Raw genomic sequence first — 15066 nt, 5'->3', positions numbered from 1 at the left:
ACTAATTTGGAATATTATTATCACCACTTTTTTACTCTATTTTGAAACTTAGACTTTTCATCCAGCTACAGTTTCACAGCTCCACCTCTGGCTCGTTCTTTTGGAAGAGCCCATAGCCATAGGGCAGGTAACACCTATGGAAGACTCATAAATGACATGATTGATGGGCATTTAGCAGAAAACAAGCTGTATGTATCACAGACTGTCCTATGCAGAAAGTCTAACACATGTGAGTGAGAGAGTCCCTCTAGCACAGAAAAGAAGTGTGAACTAGAGCTTCAGAATATGGTCCAGTGTTTAGAGTTCATCAGATGAACACAGATCAAGGTGTCCTCTCGTCTGGGTATGGGAAAGTGAAATAACTGCAGGTTCTCCCCAGATCAGCGGCCTGTGTCTTTGGAGACGAGTACATGAAACTCACATTTGTTCACATCCACAGTCACTTCCTGGCTTCACCCATAGGAATGATGGTCTGGCTTCCCAGTTACTTAGGAACTCTGCACACAGGCTGTCAGTTACTAAAACGACAATTAAAAACAGTGACTTTGGTTACGGGTATATCAGTTGGTACATCCTGGAGGGAAAAATGAGCAGAGGGGATATATTTTAATACCACTTGAAAAATCACAACCTTGTGATTTCTGTCTCTTCCCTTATGATTTATTATGGTTGTGCTGAAACTTCAGAGTATCAAATGAGCCCCACATAGTCATCCCTAAAGCTTTGTCCTTGTCCAACCTGAGCCCACGTTTGGGCCATCCACTGGCATCCCAGTACACTTGTGAGATGATCACTGTCCAGACAGCAGTGCTGGGGTGACTCACAGGCAGCTCCATGCTGAGTCTCCCCTCGAACTCTCAGCATCACTGACACTGAAAGAGTGTCCTCCTGACCTCTGCAGCACCCAGAGCACAGCCTGCCCTTCTGTGATTTCACTGCCCAACTCAAAACCTCATCACAGATTCCACTACCTCAAAGACAAAGTCAGGTTCCAGGCAGAGGCTGGTGTGGGGGCCTAAGAAAAACCATCTTTTTGTCAATTTTTCTGTTAGAAATTTCCAGACATTTTCACCATCTGCCAATGGCTAGGTTGTTGTGTCTCTGTATATAGTTTCTGCTTTTCTTCTGATGCAATGAAGATTTTTTTCTTTGTCTTTCAACATTTTAATATAATGTGTTCAGTTATTAATTTCTATTGACTAACTAAAAGGGTTTTATTGAATTTTTTCATCTAAGAATATTTTTATTACTTTCGAAAAGTTTTTGTCATTGTTTCTCCAAATATTTGTTCATTTCGAATTTGTTAAAGTTTAAAACTATATCATATAGTAGGAACCAAAGTTATATATTTTTATATATAAATGTGTACCACATATTTATCCATAAATAGATACATAGTATATGCAAATATATGCATACAACTTATTTCTAAAATATATGTATTCGATATGTAAAATTTATATTAGAAATTCTTATTACAGATACACATCATTTTATGTTTATTTGTGTAGCATGTGTTCCTTTTCTTTCCAAGCAGAACAGAGTCTGGCTGAGTAAAGACTTTGAGGACATTTGCTGACCCTCCCTCTTTGACTCCAGCAGGGGCAAAGTCATTCATGACCAGGGAGTCCAGTGAAAGTCTCTGAGATTTTCACTCTTGCCAGGCTGTGCGATGTATGCTTAATGCAGCTCCCATGAATTTGTGAGCAGTTTCCTTCTCTGAAGCCCCACCAAGCAGACTTGTGGGCAGGGCCTGTGGTTCCTCCCAGGTCCTCAGCCCTGTGGCTCAGGAGAGCTGCTGCTTCCTCCACAGCCCAGGGCCTGCCAGCCTGACCTTAACCCTGAGCTAAGGACCTTATTCCAAATGTCTCCTCATTTAACGAAGTACCTGAAAGTCTGTCTTGTTCTTAAACTCAAAGTCCACATTTCTACAATTGCTAAAGCTAGCATTTGCCATCTGGAAAAGTAGACATGTGAATTCATTGTCATTCTCAGAGCCTGGCCTCTTCCAACCCCACTAGATAAAGTTGCCCATATGTTTTCTTCTCTCCAGACAACTTTACTTAGAATTATAGTGAAATGTAATGTGTGATAAAAGCCCTTATCGCCTGCACAGAAACCACCCTCTTCTCCTATGGTGCCTAGGGCACCAGCTCTAGCCTGCTGGGCATGGTGAGGATAGTGAGCCTCCCCACCCTGGGACAGGAGCAGGGAATAAGGCCACATGTGATTAGCCTCACAATGCAACATCAGGGGAGTGAAGGAGGAGCAGGGACTCTGGGAAGAATTTGATCCTTCATAAGAAGATACAAGTTGAAGAGCTTTGCTTCACCTTCTAAAATCAATGACTTTCTTTTAGATTTGGGAGGAGGGACATATGTTTCATCGCCCTGACTCCTTCCACATCTCCTCTTTCTCTTACAATAGCTCTGACTCAGTCTGCCTCTCAGATTGTGTCCTGAAAATATAATTTTCCCTCCTAATATGAAAACAAACCAACTAACAAAACCCTCTTCCTCCTATCATGTGCTGTGAGATCTGACCTCAAACTCTGTGATACCCAGATCATATAAGAGATAATCATGGGATTTTCCCAAGAGATTTTCTAGCTAAAAACAAATTCTCGTGTTAGCTCTTCTCTCGGAAAAATTTTCTCTGTCTCTTGTCATAACTGACACCAGAAAACAAGGTGAAAATATTTCCAAGAACAGAGGACAACCATGTGCTCAGTGAGGTGAAAGACATCTCTCCCCCTTGCATGAGTTTCCAATGCTGCTGTTTAAATTGCCACAGTCTTATTGGCTTCACACAACATGAATGTATCACCCTGTAGTTCCCGAAGTCCGCATTCTCACTGAGCTAATGTTAAGGGGTCAGTAGGGTTGTAATCCTTCTGGATGTTCCAGAGGAGAGAACTGGATCCTCTGCTTTTTATCTTCCAGGTGCTCCCACATTTCTGGTTCCATGGCCCCTTCCTTCCTCAAACCACATCCCTCACCATTGTCCCAGCTCCTCTCTGACTGCAAGTCTCCTCCTCTATTTTAAAGACCTTTGTGATTATATTGGTTTCATCTGGGTAACCAGGTTGCTTATTCTCAAAGTCCTTAACTTACATCTGTCAAGTTCTTCTTTTGCTATGTAAGGTAGAATCCTTATGATAGGACTCCAATGACTGGAGGAACACCAGGGTTCTTAGTCTCACGCCGGTTTGTTTAAAAAGACACGGATTTGCGTGGAGTTGTTTTAAGGAGCGAAAAGTTTAATATGCAGGAAGGAAGGAATAAGAAAACAGTTCCCCCGTACAGAGACAGACGGAGGGTGGATTCAAAGAGAAAACTCCAGTGCGGTGGAAAATGGCTGCTTATATGAGGAAGCTGGAGGAAGTGGTGTCTGATTTGCATAGGGCTCAGGGGATTGGTTTGACCAGGCATGTCATTCATGTAGCCTGAGAAAAAGCTGGCTCTCCCACCCTAGCGTTTTAATATGCAAATGCAGGGTGCCATAATGTTCTACACACATGGGGATATATGGGGGCAGCCATGTTGCCAGGCACATGTGGGGGCAAGGAAGAAGAAGGTGGGAGCTGGGCGCTGTGGCTCAAGCCTGTAATCTCAGCACTTTGGGAGGCCAAGGAAGGTGGATCATGAGGTCAAGAGATCCAGACCATCCTGGCCAACATGGTGAAACCTCCTCTCTACTAAAAATACAAAAATTAGCTGGGTGTGGTGGCATGCACCTGTAATCCCAGCTACCCAGGAGGCTGAGGCAAGAGAATCGCTTGAACCCAGGAGGCGGAGGTTGCAGTCAGCCGAAATCTTTCCATTGCACTCCAGCCGGGGTGATGGAGCGAGACTCCGTCTTAAAATAAAAAATGAAAATAAAAATAAAGGAAGAATGTCGGAATTGCCATGTTTGGCTGGACCCAGTTTCTAATGGCCAGTATTCGTATATCAAAACTCGTCGCCTGTAATCCCAGCACTTTGGAAGGCCAAGGAGGGCAGATCACGAGGCCAGGAGATGAACACGGTCCTGGCTAACACGGTGAAACCCCGTCTCTACTAAAAATACAAAAAATTAACCGGGCGTGGTTGCGGGCGCCTGTAGTCCCAGCTGCTTGGAAGGCAGAGGCAGGAAAATGGCGTGAACCCGAAAGGCGGAGCTTGCAGTGAGCCAAGATTGCCCCAGTGCACCCCAGCCTAGGCACAGAGCAAGACTCCGTCTCAAAAAAAAAGAAAAAGAAATATATTTAGAGTAAAATTTTTAGATTTTCTTCAGGGCCTATTATCGGTCATGTTGGAGTATGGTATCTTATTGCTACAAAGCATCTGTTTTGTCAGTCGAAAGATCTCTGTTGTAATGATAATGCTAGTCAGTTGTGTCTGAACTCCAAAGGGAGGAGAGTATAATAAGGCACGTCTAAATCCACCTGCCAGTCATGGCCTCACCTAGTTTTTCAAATTTCTTTGAAGTTCTCTCTGCCAAAAGAGGAGTCCATTCAGCTAACTGGTGGCTTACAACTTAATTTTTGGTTTGCAAAACACACAGAAAAAAAAATCACTTAATAAATTCAATCTAAAATAGATTTGTAGAAACAAACAAAAAAAAATTAAGTGCTTTCTGAATAGTCCGACATGTCCAAGAAAGAGAAGAGATAAGAATTCATATGAGAAATATCCCTCATACAAAAGATTAATGATTTTTTTTTACTATCTTGGTTTGGGTCCACCAGCAATGAAGATTCCTGTTTAAGCAGGTTAAGGTCTGCTTTCTCTGCTTTCAAGATGATGCCTGGAGCATTGAGTCCTTCAAAGGAAGGATGTCTTATGTCTTATCATGACAGATTAGCAGAAGACAGAGAAAGATTCCAACTCCATAAACCCTGTTTATACTGGCATTAATGTATTCCACTAGAGGGCTCCACCCTCAAGACCTAAACACATTCCAACAGGCCCCACCTGGCAATACCATTACGCTGAGAATTAACTTTACAACAGATGGATTCTGGAGGACACAGTCACACCATAGCACTTTCTCAGATATACACATTCCAGGACATCTGGCCAGCAATGCATGTAGGAAGAGTTCTCTGCCCAAGATCATAAAGAACATAAGACATATCTACGGCCATTGGAAGTGAACAGAGGTACAGCAAAGGGGAAAGCCCTAGACTACAGATGGGGACTGCTACATTCATCCTGGTACAGTTAACCCTTGAATAACTTGGGTTTAAAGTTTGCAGATCGACTTATATTTTCTTCTGTGTGTCACCTGAGAGCAAGTACATAATCGGTAGTGAATGTATTTGCTCATTTTTATGGTTTTCTTCATAACATTTTTTTCTTTAGCATACTTTATTGGAAGAATACAGTATAAAATATTTATAATGTAAAAATGTGTTAATTATTTATTTTATCACTAAGGTTTCCAGTCAAATATAATACAGTACTTAAGGATGCAAAAGTTCTACACAGGTTTTCAACTGCACCAGTGGTAAGTGCCCCAACCTCCACGTTGTTCAGGGGTCAACTGCTCATTCAATCTGTAGCTGCATCTCTCCGGAATAGGATCTTGGCAGATGGCTTCAAGTAAAGGAATCCAGGAAATAACATCTCAAACTATGCTGATTGGTATGATGATTATGTGAAACCAAAGGAATTTAGAAAGCAGCAAATGCATAAAAAGCCTTTTCCTAAATATCCCTTATCCGCCAAAAAGCAAATTCTCAAGAAGAAAAACAATTGTCAAGGAAATTCTTCCTGGGAATTTTTATATCAGGGAAGATTAACACAAAACATGAATCAAAAATAGAAGAGACTGGAAGTTGAGGCTTTATCCAGACAGGCTAATACCTGTTCTTTTGAAGATGCACTTCTATTTTCATCTATTATCTCTAGGTTTCCTACACTTCCCAATTCCCTCTTCCGTAGAAAGGAAATGTGAATAACTGGATCTTATTGAGTTATCTGGGTAATCACCCTGCAATAATATCCTGCTGCACTTTCAGTGAATTTTGTTTGCCTTTTCTCTTATTAATCATTCTTTTGTCAATTCATTTTCAGCAAACATTTAAAGGACAAATGGAGCTTTCTTCCTTTCTCCCAATATAAGCAAGTTCCCTTAAAATTTAGGCTGCTTACAGAGCAGCAGGAAGGTTTGTGCACAGGCTACAGCACTGTGATTTGGCTCCCCTACTAGTCATCAGTAAAATTTTATACAACCCTATGTTGCAGCCCACTGATGCTGATATAGTTGGGTCCACTTTCCCTGCTACTGAGCCAGGCTGGGACATTTTGGGGCACAATAGAGATATGAGATATAATGAGTGCAAATCCCTGTCCAGAGTCATCTGGATCCAACTGATTTCTCCATGTACATAGGCAATTGCTTGGTAAGAGACTGAGTATCTTTTTCCTAAAGATGTTAACAGGGAGGTTGGTGTCTGGGTCAGGATGATGTCCCCACACACTGATAAAAGTATAAGAAAGTGTCATTGATGGTGCATGGCAGGGACATGCTCCCTGCAGTGGCCACCATAAGACGGATGAACTTTGGGAAATAATACTCAATGGCAGTAAAGAAGGTAGACTATGAAGGTGCCCAAAACAAGAATAAGATGCACCTCATTTAGTCTCTGGGCACTATAGAGACCCATCACTCTTAATAATGGTGGCTCTGTGACTGCTGCATGCATTGAGAAAACATGGTATCATCTTTGTGTATCTGTAGTAAATTGCTTGTTCTAATACTAGTAAGAACAAAGGCATAACACCATTACCTAATACTTACAAATATATATGGCATCATGTCGATACATTTTATTTTTAATTTTTTTTAGAAAGGAACAATGCTAAACTCACAGAAATGTTTCAAGGATAGCACAATTGCCCACTTCCCTAACTGGACTCTTATGAGAGTCTTTTGAAGACCTGAGAATCCTACCATCTAACATTTTACTATGTGTTTCCTACAAACAAGAATATTCTCCTAAATAATCCCAATATACCAATGAAATACATTACTCTATTGGCTCCTGAGGAATATTTAAAGTTGTCAAAAAAATACGTAAAACTGTTTCTCATAACAAAATAGTCCCCAATAGAAACACATTCTCTGCAGACAAATTTGGGCTACCCTGGTCTTACCTGGGACACCTGGGGACACTGAGATGGTGCTGAGTTACTGACATGAGCCAGCCCTGCAGCTGTGCCCAGCCTGACCCCTCCCCAGCTCATTTGCATGTTCTCAGAACACATCCTCCTGCTCTGAAGATTTATTAATAGGCTGGACATACTTCGTGCAGGAGTCAGACCCAGTCAGGACACAGCATGGACATGAGGGTTCCCGTTCAGCTCCTGGGGCTCCTTCTGCTCTGGCTCTCAGGTAAGGAAGGAGAACACTAGCAGTTTTCAGTACTGAAAACCCAGGGTTGTCAGTACTGCCTGGCTATTTAGTGAAATCTTCCTATAATATGGTCAATAGTATGAATATTTGTGTTTCTATTTCCAATCTCAGGTGCCAAATGTGACATCCAGATGACCCAGTCTCCCTCCTCCCTGTCTGCATCTGTGGGAGACAAAGTCACCATCACTTGCCAGGCAAGTCAGAGTATTAGCAGCTGGTTAACCTGGTATCAGCAGAAACCAGGGAAAGCCCCTAAGCTCCTGATCTATAAGGCATCCAGTTTGCAAAGTGGGGTCCCATCAAGGTTCAGTGGCAGTGGATCTGGAACAGATTTCACTCTCACCATCAGCAGCCTGCAGCCTGAAGATTTTGCAACTTATTACTGTCAACAGAGTAATAGTGACCCTCCCACAGTGTTACACACCCGAACATAAACCCCCAGGGAAGCAGATGTGTGAGGCTGGGCTGCCCCAGCTGCTCCTCCTGATGCCTCCATGGGCTGAGAGTGTTCCTCAGATGCAGCCACACTCTGATGGTGTTGGTAGAGGGGGACATGAAGTCACCTCTGCACCCGAATTATTTTCTCTTTCTCAGTCCCAACTACACAGACATAGCAATGCTTCTCCTGATTTAATAAATACAGAGATCATGACACCTGAGGAGTCTAGTTTAGGGCTTCAGTAGGAATTCATATAACAGAGAAGAGGCCACTATAGATATTTGAAGTAGGAATTGTCTTAATATGGAGAATTAAACTCTAACCTACTGAATTCTAAATAAAATGTAGAGATGAATCTCTAAATTTAATGTTTCATTTGCAAATAAATATTTACCAAATGGGGCATACAGGAAAACTCAGTGGTCTTCAATATGTTGGAAGAAAAAAGAGAAGGTTAGAGTTTTATGAAAAAGGGAAAATGTTACCTGTGGCTCTTTGAGAAAGTTCATTGGCACTAGGAAGGGTTGCGAGCTGGCAAGCTCAGACTGATAAGCAGTGGTGGACAAAGTGAATCCTAAAATAATATCAAGTTATCTCAGAAGTTGTGGATCAATTTGGTTTCAGGTTACAATAAACCACAGCAGTGAAACTTGCACAGAACTTTGTTACTGAAATACCAGGGATTCGGTGTAGATCCTGCAGCTCACCACAAAGAAAGCCAATCACTAAGACAACAAGTATTGCCAAACAACAGGCTTTAATCAGGTGCTGCAGACAAGGAGATGGGACACCATTCTCAAATGTGTCTCCCTGACCAACTAAAATTAGGGGTATACATAGCACAGAAGAAATGTGGGAGAAGAGGAACTAGGGAGGGTTAGGAAGATAATTTGGTGAACAGGAAGCAGGAGGTCAGTTAGTCAATCATAATGGGTGAAGGGTCCTGATTCAGTGATATGTAAGTTTCAGCTCCTTTGATAGTATCTGGGAGGCCTGATGGTTGGTTTCCTGAGAAAAGAACTCAGATAAGACAAATTTAACTATCCTGAGTTTTAAGACTGGAGGAGTCAATTTCTATGTTTCTTCAAAAAACAATAAACATTAGTCCCATGGGATAACAGGGCCTATTTCAATTGCATTCTAGAAACAATCTTTTTCACCCTGAGTGCCTTTCCCCCTGATTTCTTGGCTTTGTTGGGTATGTCAAGAATGACCCAATTCCTACGATTAACTTTCACACTACAACCTTTCAAAGTCAAGGATACAGTAGCGAGGAAAGTTGATATTAGAAGCGGGATTCTCTGGTGCTCCCACAGAAACCAGAATGTATCTGCCCTTGAGGTATAGGCTATCTAACCATGTGGTCCTCGGTCCTGTCTAGAAGCTTAGGAGTGGGGGTGCTGATGCTCTCAACTTCCTACAGCATCTTTCCAGGTTTTTCTCCAGTCCTCATCTCTGTTCCTGTGTCTGTCCTAGGTACCAATGGAGAATATTGAGTCATCCTTTTCTGTCCAGATCTCATGGGAGGACCTCTTATTGGGTCACTCTGTAGAACACAAGAGAAGCAGAAAAGGATATTTACATAAGTTAAAATGATTTTCCCCCAATGAGGCCATTTATTAAAATTATATTTAAAGCCACATGTTGAAAACACATCCAGCTTTCTTTTCTTATTAATGCAAATTTGCATTTGCAAATATTTTCAAGGTTATAAAGGATGAAAACATAATTATTTGCCCATGGAATGATCAAATACCTCTATAATTAAATGGAGTAAACATTTTCTTGAAAATTTGTACTCACTGAAATAAAGGACTATATTTTCAGTATCTGAAGCTATGTTAGAAATTATTGGACTTAAATTCAACTGTGCAGTTTGGTTTGGGATGTTCACTCCTGTGACCTGCCACAAGAATCTTGTGTCATGTGTAGTCACTGCTATTCAGCTTTGTCCTCAGACAATTGATATCTATAGGCTGAAGATGAGCTCTGTGTCCTGCAGAGGAACCACTCAGCTGAGCCCTTCCTTGATCAGTCAGATGATTGTGAACATGAGCATCCATGAACTCGAAAACAAATATTTACTGTTATCAGCCACTGAGTTGTGTATTTAGCCAGTTATAAATCATTAATGCATAAAAACTTACTGATACAATATTTACACCTCTACCTATATTTACACATATTTATTTTTTCTTGAATTGGTGGTTTAAATGTGAATATTCAGTAATCAAATTATGAAGTTATTAAAAGAAAATTAAAGACAAAATTAAAACTAATTAGTATTTCAATAAAAAATTAAAATTTACCTTATTTATGAAAAAGTATGCATACATGTATATAAGATACATAGAAGTGAATATATATGTTTTTGATAATATGTTGGCTACTATATATATTGAATGTATATATTGATTATATATTTGTATTTAAGTACATTTATCCTACCATGTATGCAATATATGCATATTTATAAAATTCTTATCTAAATTAAATACCTTTAAAATTTTTTGTAACATTCCATAAAATAATGCTATTCTGGACCACATATTGTTCTTACTCTTGCTACAGAAAATTTCTTTGTAGCCTTTATTTTTAAAATTCTACCAAATGCTAGTCCCTACCTAAAATATTTTTCAAACTCAGTAGAGCTCCAAGAGTAGGACTAGACCAAATTTTGACTAATGTTGAATTCATGGCATCTTATGAAAGTCTCCATTATGTTCATGCCCACAATGATGATATTCCAAATAGAGTTCTCACAACAATGGATGCTGGTTGGAATCACATCAGTGCCATTGTCAAGAAAGCCCTGGAAATGTAAAAACCATAACAATGAGTAAACTGCAAGGGTTACATCGGATGATCACATTGCAATGATAACAGTGTTGGGGTGATCAGACCCAACACCAGGTCATAGCGGTGACAAAGTCCGGCAGAGTCAAAGGATTGAGAAAAAGAGTTTGAGAGAGAAATGTAGGCACCAGGGACAATCGCTAGTGTATGGAGGCTGCGAAGGCCCCAAGCTCTGGGAGCCCATGCTATTTATTGGTAAACCAACAAAGAAACAGGTGGTGAGAATGTGGAGGTCAAAAGGACACATTGCATTAAGCACATGATTTACACCTGTGATGGTTTAGCATTTGCTCTGCTAGTTGAGATAATGGAGAGTAGGTTTTTTAAAGATACAATCGATAAGATAAGATACAATTCAAGATACAATCGCTCCTGGGAGAGCAAGGAGCCAGCAAGTGTAGACACATTCCAGAGCCATGAGCCCAGGATTTTATCCAAGCCACAAGGGATTTTATGTCCTGGGCTTAGATTATGGTGCGTCAGGGTAGCCTTCCACCCTTTAGCACAGAGTGTGTTCCAGAGGCCACGAAGGGTTTTAGACCCTGGACCCCAGACATGTTCCAAGACTCTTTTACATTATGTCAGACATGCAAGCCCTGCCTTAGCTTCTCCCGACATTGAGCTTTTCCCAGCATAAGAGCAAGGTAATAATATTGGCTGTTGGTTTTGACAGATCATCAGGCCTGCAAAGAAATGCAACAAAATGATTGCAGACAAAGTGATTATGTAAGAGCTATGACTAGACATTTCAAATATGAGCCAAAATTTTAAAACATGCTTTCCCCATGAATATTAGTTGAAATGCCATTAATGAGCAGGGGGCTTTTAATAATGAGGATGATTCAACACATGGGCTTCAGTCAGTCACCTTTCCCAGCTTTCTCAGGTAATCTCATGAATGAATGGAGGTCCCTGTGGGGACTGAACAGTATGAATTTCAACTAACTGAGACTTGAAGGGCTACTGGCTCTTCTGAACACCCAATTTGCCAAGAAGAATGACCCCTCCTGAACCCCTAACATTGTACCACACATGAGGGCTCAGACTAACAGCTGGTGTTGGCTGACACTAGTAGACCTCATGTAAAATGAGGAGGGCACTGGTTATTTTCGTATATATGAATTTGCCTTTATTTTTGGTTATATTTCTGCATAAATATTATTTGAAGATTTTCCAAGTGCTTTTATCAGAGTCAGGAAATTATTCTGTAATATGGCTTTGGATCAAGCAACTTATTAACTTCAAAAAAAGTGAAAAAAGTATAGCTCATGCTCTTGACATGTGCACAGGTGCAGCTTTCCCTATAGATAGGGAAAAACTCATTATTAGTCAAGCAAAGCTGGCACACAAACCCTTGTGCTAGTGAATTGCTATGGTGTCAGATGTGGTAGAGGCTCTGAAACACTAACCATGATTGGTGCTTTTACTCCCATAAACAGAATACTTATATCTTGAAAATGAGCTGTAGACTCATCACTGTTATGCCAACTGAACAACTTGAAATACTCTATTTCTATTTAGTCAGGGCTGTGGTTTTCTGGTTGATGGTTCCTAATCTTAAAAGTAGAATGACAATTATTCCATAAAATTGGAAGAAATGATATGATAAGCATGTGACCATTTAGAATTAATGCAATACTGGATAAGTTGTCAACACAGGGTGTTAGAGTATGTGCTGGGGCCATAGATCTAGCCCATATAAAGCAAGAACAAATAAAATTGATTTTACATATTTTAGAGATGAAGTACAGAAAATATGGACTGTAAGGGACCTTCTGGAATGTTTCCATTTATTGCCATTTCCACTGGTAAAACTCAGAGAAGATTTCACCAGTCATCAGGATGAAGTTCTAGGGATCACAGTCATGTGAAGCATTCCCTGCACTTGGATCCCCAGTGAGGCAAAGGGAAGATGAAACGCATAGTGGGATATGGAGGTATAAACACCAGGGACAGCCTCCTGGTCAGCTTAAACGTTGAAAAGTGTATTTATTTTTTCTGTTTAGTTTTATCACTGAATCAGTTGGATCTAAGAAAAGCGATTATGGCTGGTTAGGCAGAAAGGTGTTTATTATAATGAATTAAATGGACTGAAAACATTTGCGGAAACCAAAGTGGCAACTCAGGCAACTCCAGATACTCCTTTTGCTATTCCTTGATCCTCTCCCTGCCCCATGTTTTCCACAGTCAAGAAGGATACTCCTATGTTGATAGAAACCTGGCAAGTGAAGTGTGCCCATAGGACTGGGCTGCCTGGCTGTGACCCAGAACAGGAAAACGAGCATATTTGAGTGAGACCAGGTACTTCCCCTCCCTCATCTCAACCCAAAAGCACTCTGTAGTAACACAGCTGATGGGCATTCTTCCCCACATCTCTGACTTAGGAAACCAAGGACATGAGGAGTAGCCTTTCCAGACTCTACCATAGAGAAAGTGTTGCCAGAAACTAGAGAATAAAATAAACATGAAAGAAGCTGGTGATAATAACTAAATATGTCATGCATATATGTATTTTAAATAAGTTAATCTTTTCTATATGCCCTTTCTTTAAAAAAAATTCAAAGTGCTATTTTTAGCCACCTTTGCAATTTAGGCCAAAAATTAAATAATAAGTAGACACATTAATGATTCATGAGAGAAGAATATTTTTTCCTAGAAGGTGTTGGTCTGAACAGATTGGGGTTTCCCCCACATTTTGGGGAGCACGATGTTATGTGGGTACCATGATGTTCTTTGTAAAGGAAATCTTTATGTTGGGTTGTAGCATGTTGCTGTTGATACTAGTAATGCCTGGAAATTCAAGTGTAGAAAGATGTGTATTTATGATAGAAAGCCACACGGTGGACTTGGGCAGAAATAACCCCTGTACCCATGAAAACAGATGAATCTTCATGAGACTGAAATGAAGATATCATCAACTCAGGCAGGTCTGCAGAGAGAGGGGTCAGATCTCCAGTAGTTGATTAGTAGAACTGCTGTCCTTCTGGGGGCAATAGTGAGAAGAGCTGCTCTCTTTTCTGCGGGAGACAGCTTGAATGTTGAGTCACAGGCAGCAGGAGCTCCTCCCCAGCCTGCCCCAGAAGTACCATTCTTGGAATTGTTCCAGAGGCTTTGCCTGGAGCCTGTTCCTTAAGGCTTTTCAACACTTTGCAAGGAATTTAATATCCTCTAGTAAATCCTTTTATGCTTCATGGATTTGACATTTGCAACAGGGAATATACACCGTTTACAGTGACATCATTCATAGCCTCCTTTTTTCTGGCTAAATATAATGCTTTCCAGGTGGATCTACCAGAGGAAGCCAATGTGAACAACAATCCATGTGAACAACAATCCACCAAAAATGCAAGACAAATGAGCTCGGGAAAGCCACTGGGTTCTCATGTAGCTGCACTGTCCCCTGGTACAAAATGGGAGAGTGTAAAATTCTTAGCTCCACCATCAGAGAGATGGCCTAGTGTGACCTTCTCAGCATAGTAAGTCAGTACTTATAGACATTTAAATACTAACACCTTTAACACCATAATACAAGCAAAAGTAGAAAAGAAAATAAATTGGACTACATAAAAATGTAAAATGGGCATCAAAAAACAGAGCACAGTGAAAATGTAACATGTGGAATAGAAGAAAATATTTGTAAATCATATCTCTGATAAAGGGTTAATAATAGCTACTATATAAAAATAAGTCCTATATGTCAACATTAAAATAAAATACCTGATTAAAAATGAGAAAAGGACATGAATTGACATTTCTCTGAAGAATGTTCTTTAGAGATAATTAGATAACTAGCATAGGAAAAGATACTTAACATTATTACTCCTTAGAAAAATAAAAACAAAACGCACCTCACACCTATCAGGACTTTTTTTTCTTCCAATAGAAAATGACCAGTCTTGGTGAGAATTTAGGGAATTGGAACTCCCGTGGACACTGCTGTGGTTATATAAAGGCCTCACCTGCTGTGGGAAACCAGATGGTGATCCCTCAAAGAATTAATAATGGGAATAATACATAATTCAGCAATTCCACTTTTGGATATATACCCAAGTAATTAAAGACATAAATTTGAGGAAATATTTGTATACCCACATTCAGAACCGAATTATTCACAAGAGTCCAAAGCTAGAAGCAACTCAAATGTTCACAAAGGAGGGAACTGGTAACCCAAATGTGGTATATACATACAATAGCATATTATTTAGCTTTTAAAAGGGAAATTCTGACACGTGCTACAACATGGATGTAACTAGAGGACATCACACTAAGTGAAATAAGCCAGTCACAAAAAGATTACTGAGTTGTGATTTCACTTTGGTATTTGCAGAATAGTTTCCATTTGTCTTGAATCAACCCAATCCTCTTTCCTT

At 40.3% G+C, this 15066-nt stretch overlaps 2 gene segments (V, D, J or C); both read left to right on the top strand.

The window, feature by feature from the left end:
- Positions 1–15066, top strand: part of LOC103241327 (immunoglobulin kappa variable 2-24-like) — a 978355-nt gene that overhangs the window by 612908 nt on the left and 350381 nt on the right.
- On the top strand, positions 7318–7912 carry LOC140713390 (immunoglobulin kappa variable 1-39-like). The segment is given in 2 exon segments: positions 7318–7380; positions 7513–7912. Coding segments are annotated over 2 exon segments (378 nt in total).

This window comes from Chlorocebus sabaeus, chromosome 14, assembly GCF_047675955.1.
Source record: "Chlorocebus sabaeus isolate Y175 chromosome 14, mChlSab1.0.hap1, whole genome shotgun sequence".
NCBI lineage: Eukaryota > Metazoa > Chordata > Mammalia > Primates > Cercopithecidae > Chlorocebus > Chlorocebus sabaeus.
The sequence above is the reverse complement of the archived record's forward strand: the minus strand, read 5'-3'. Positions and strand labels throughout refer to the sequence as shown.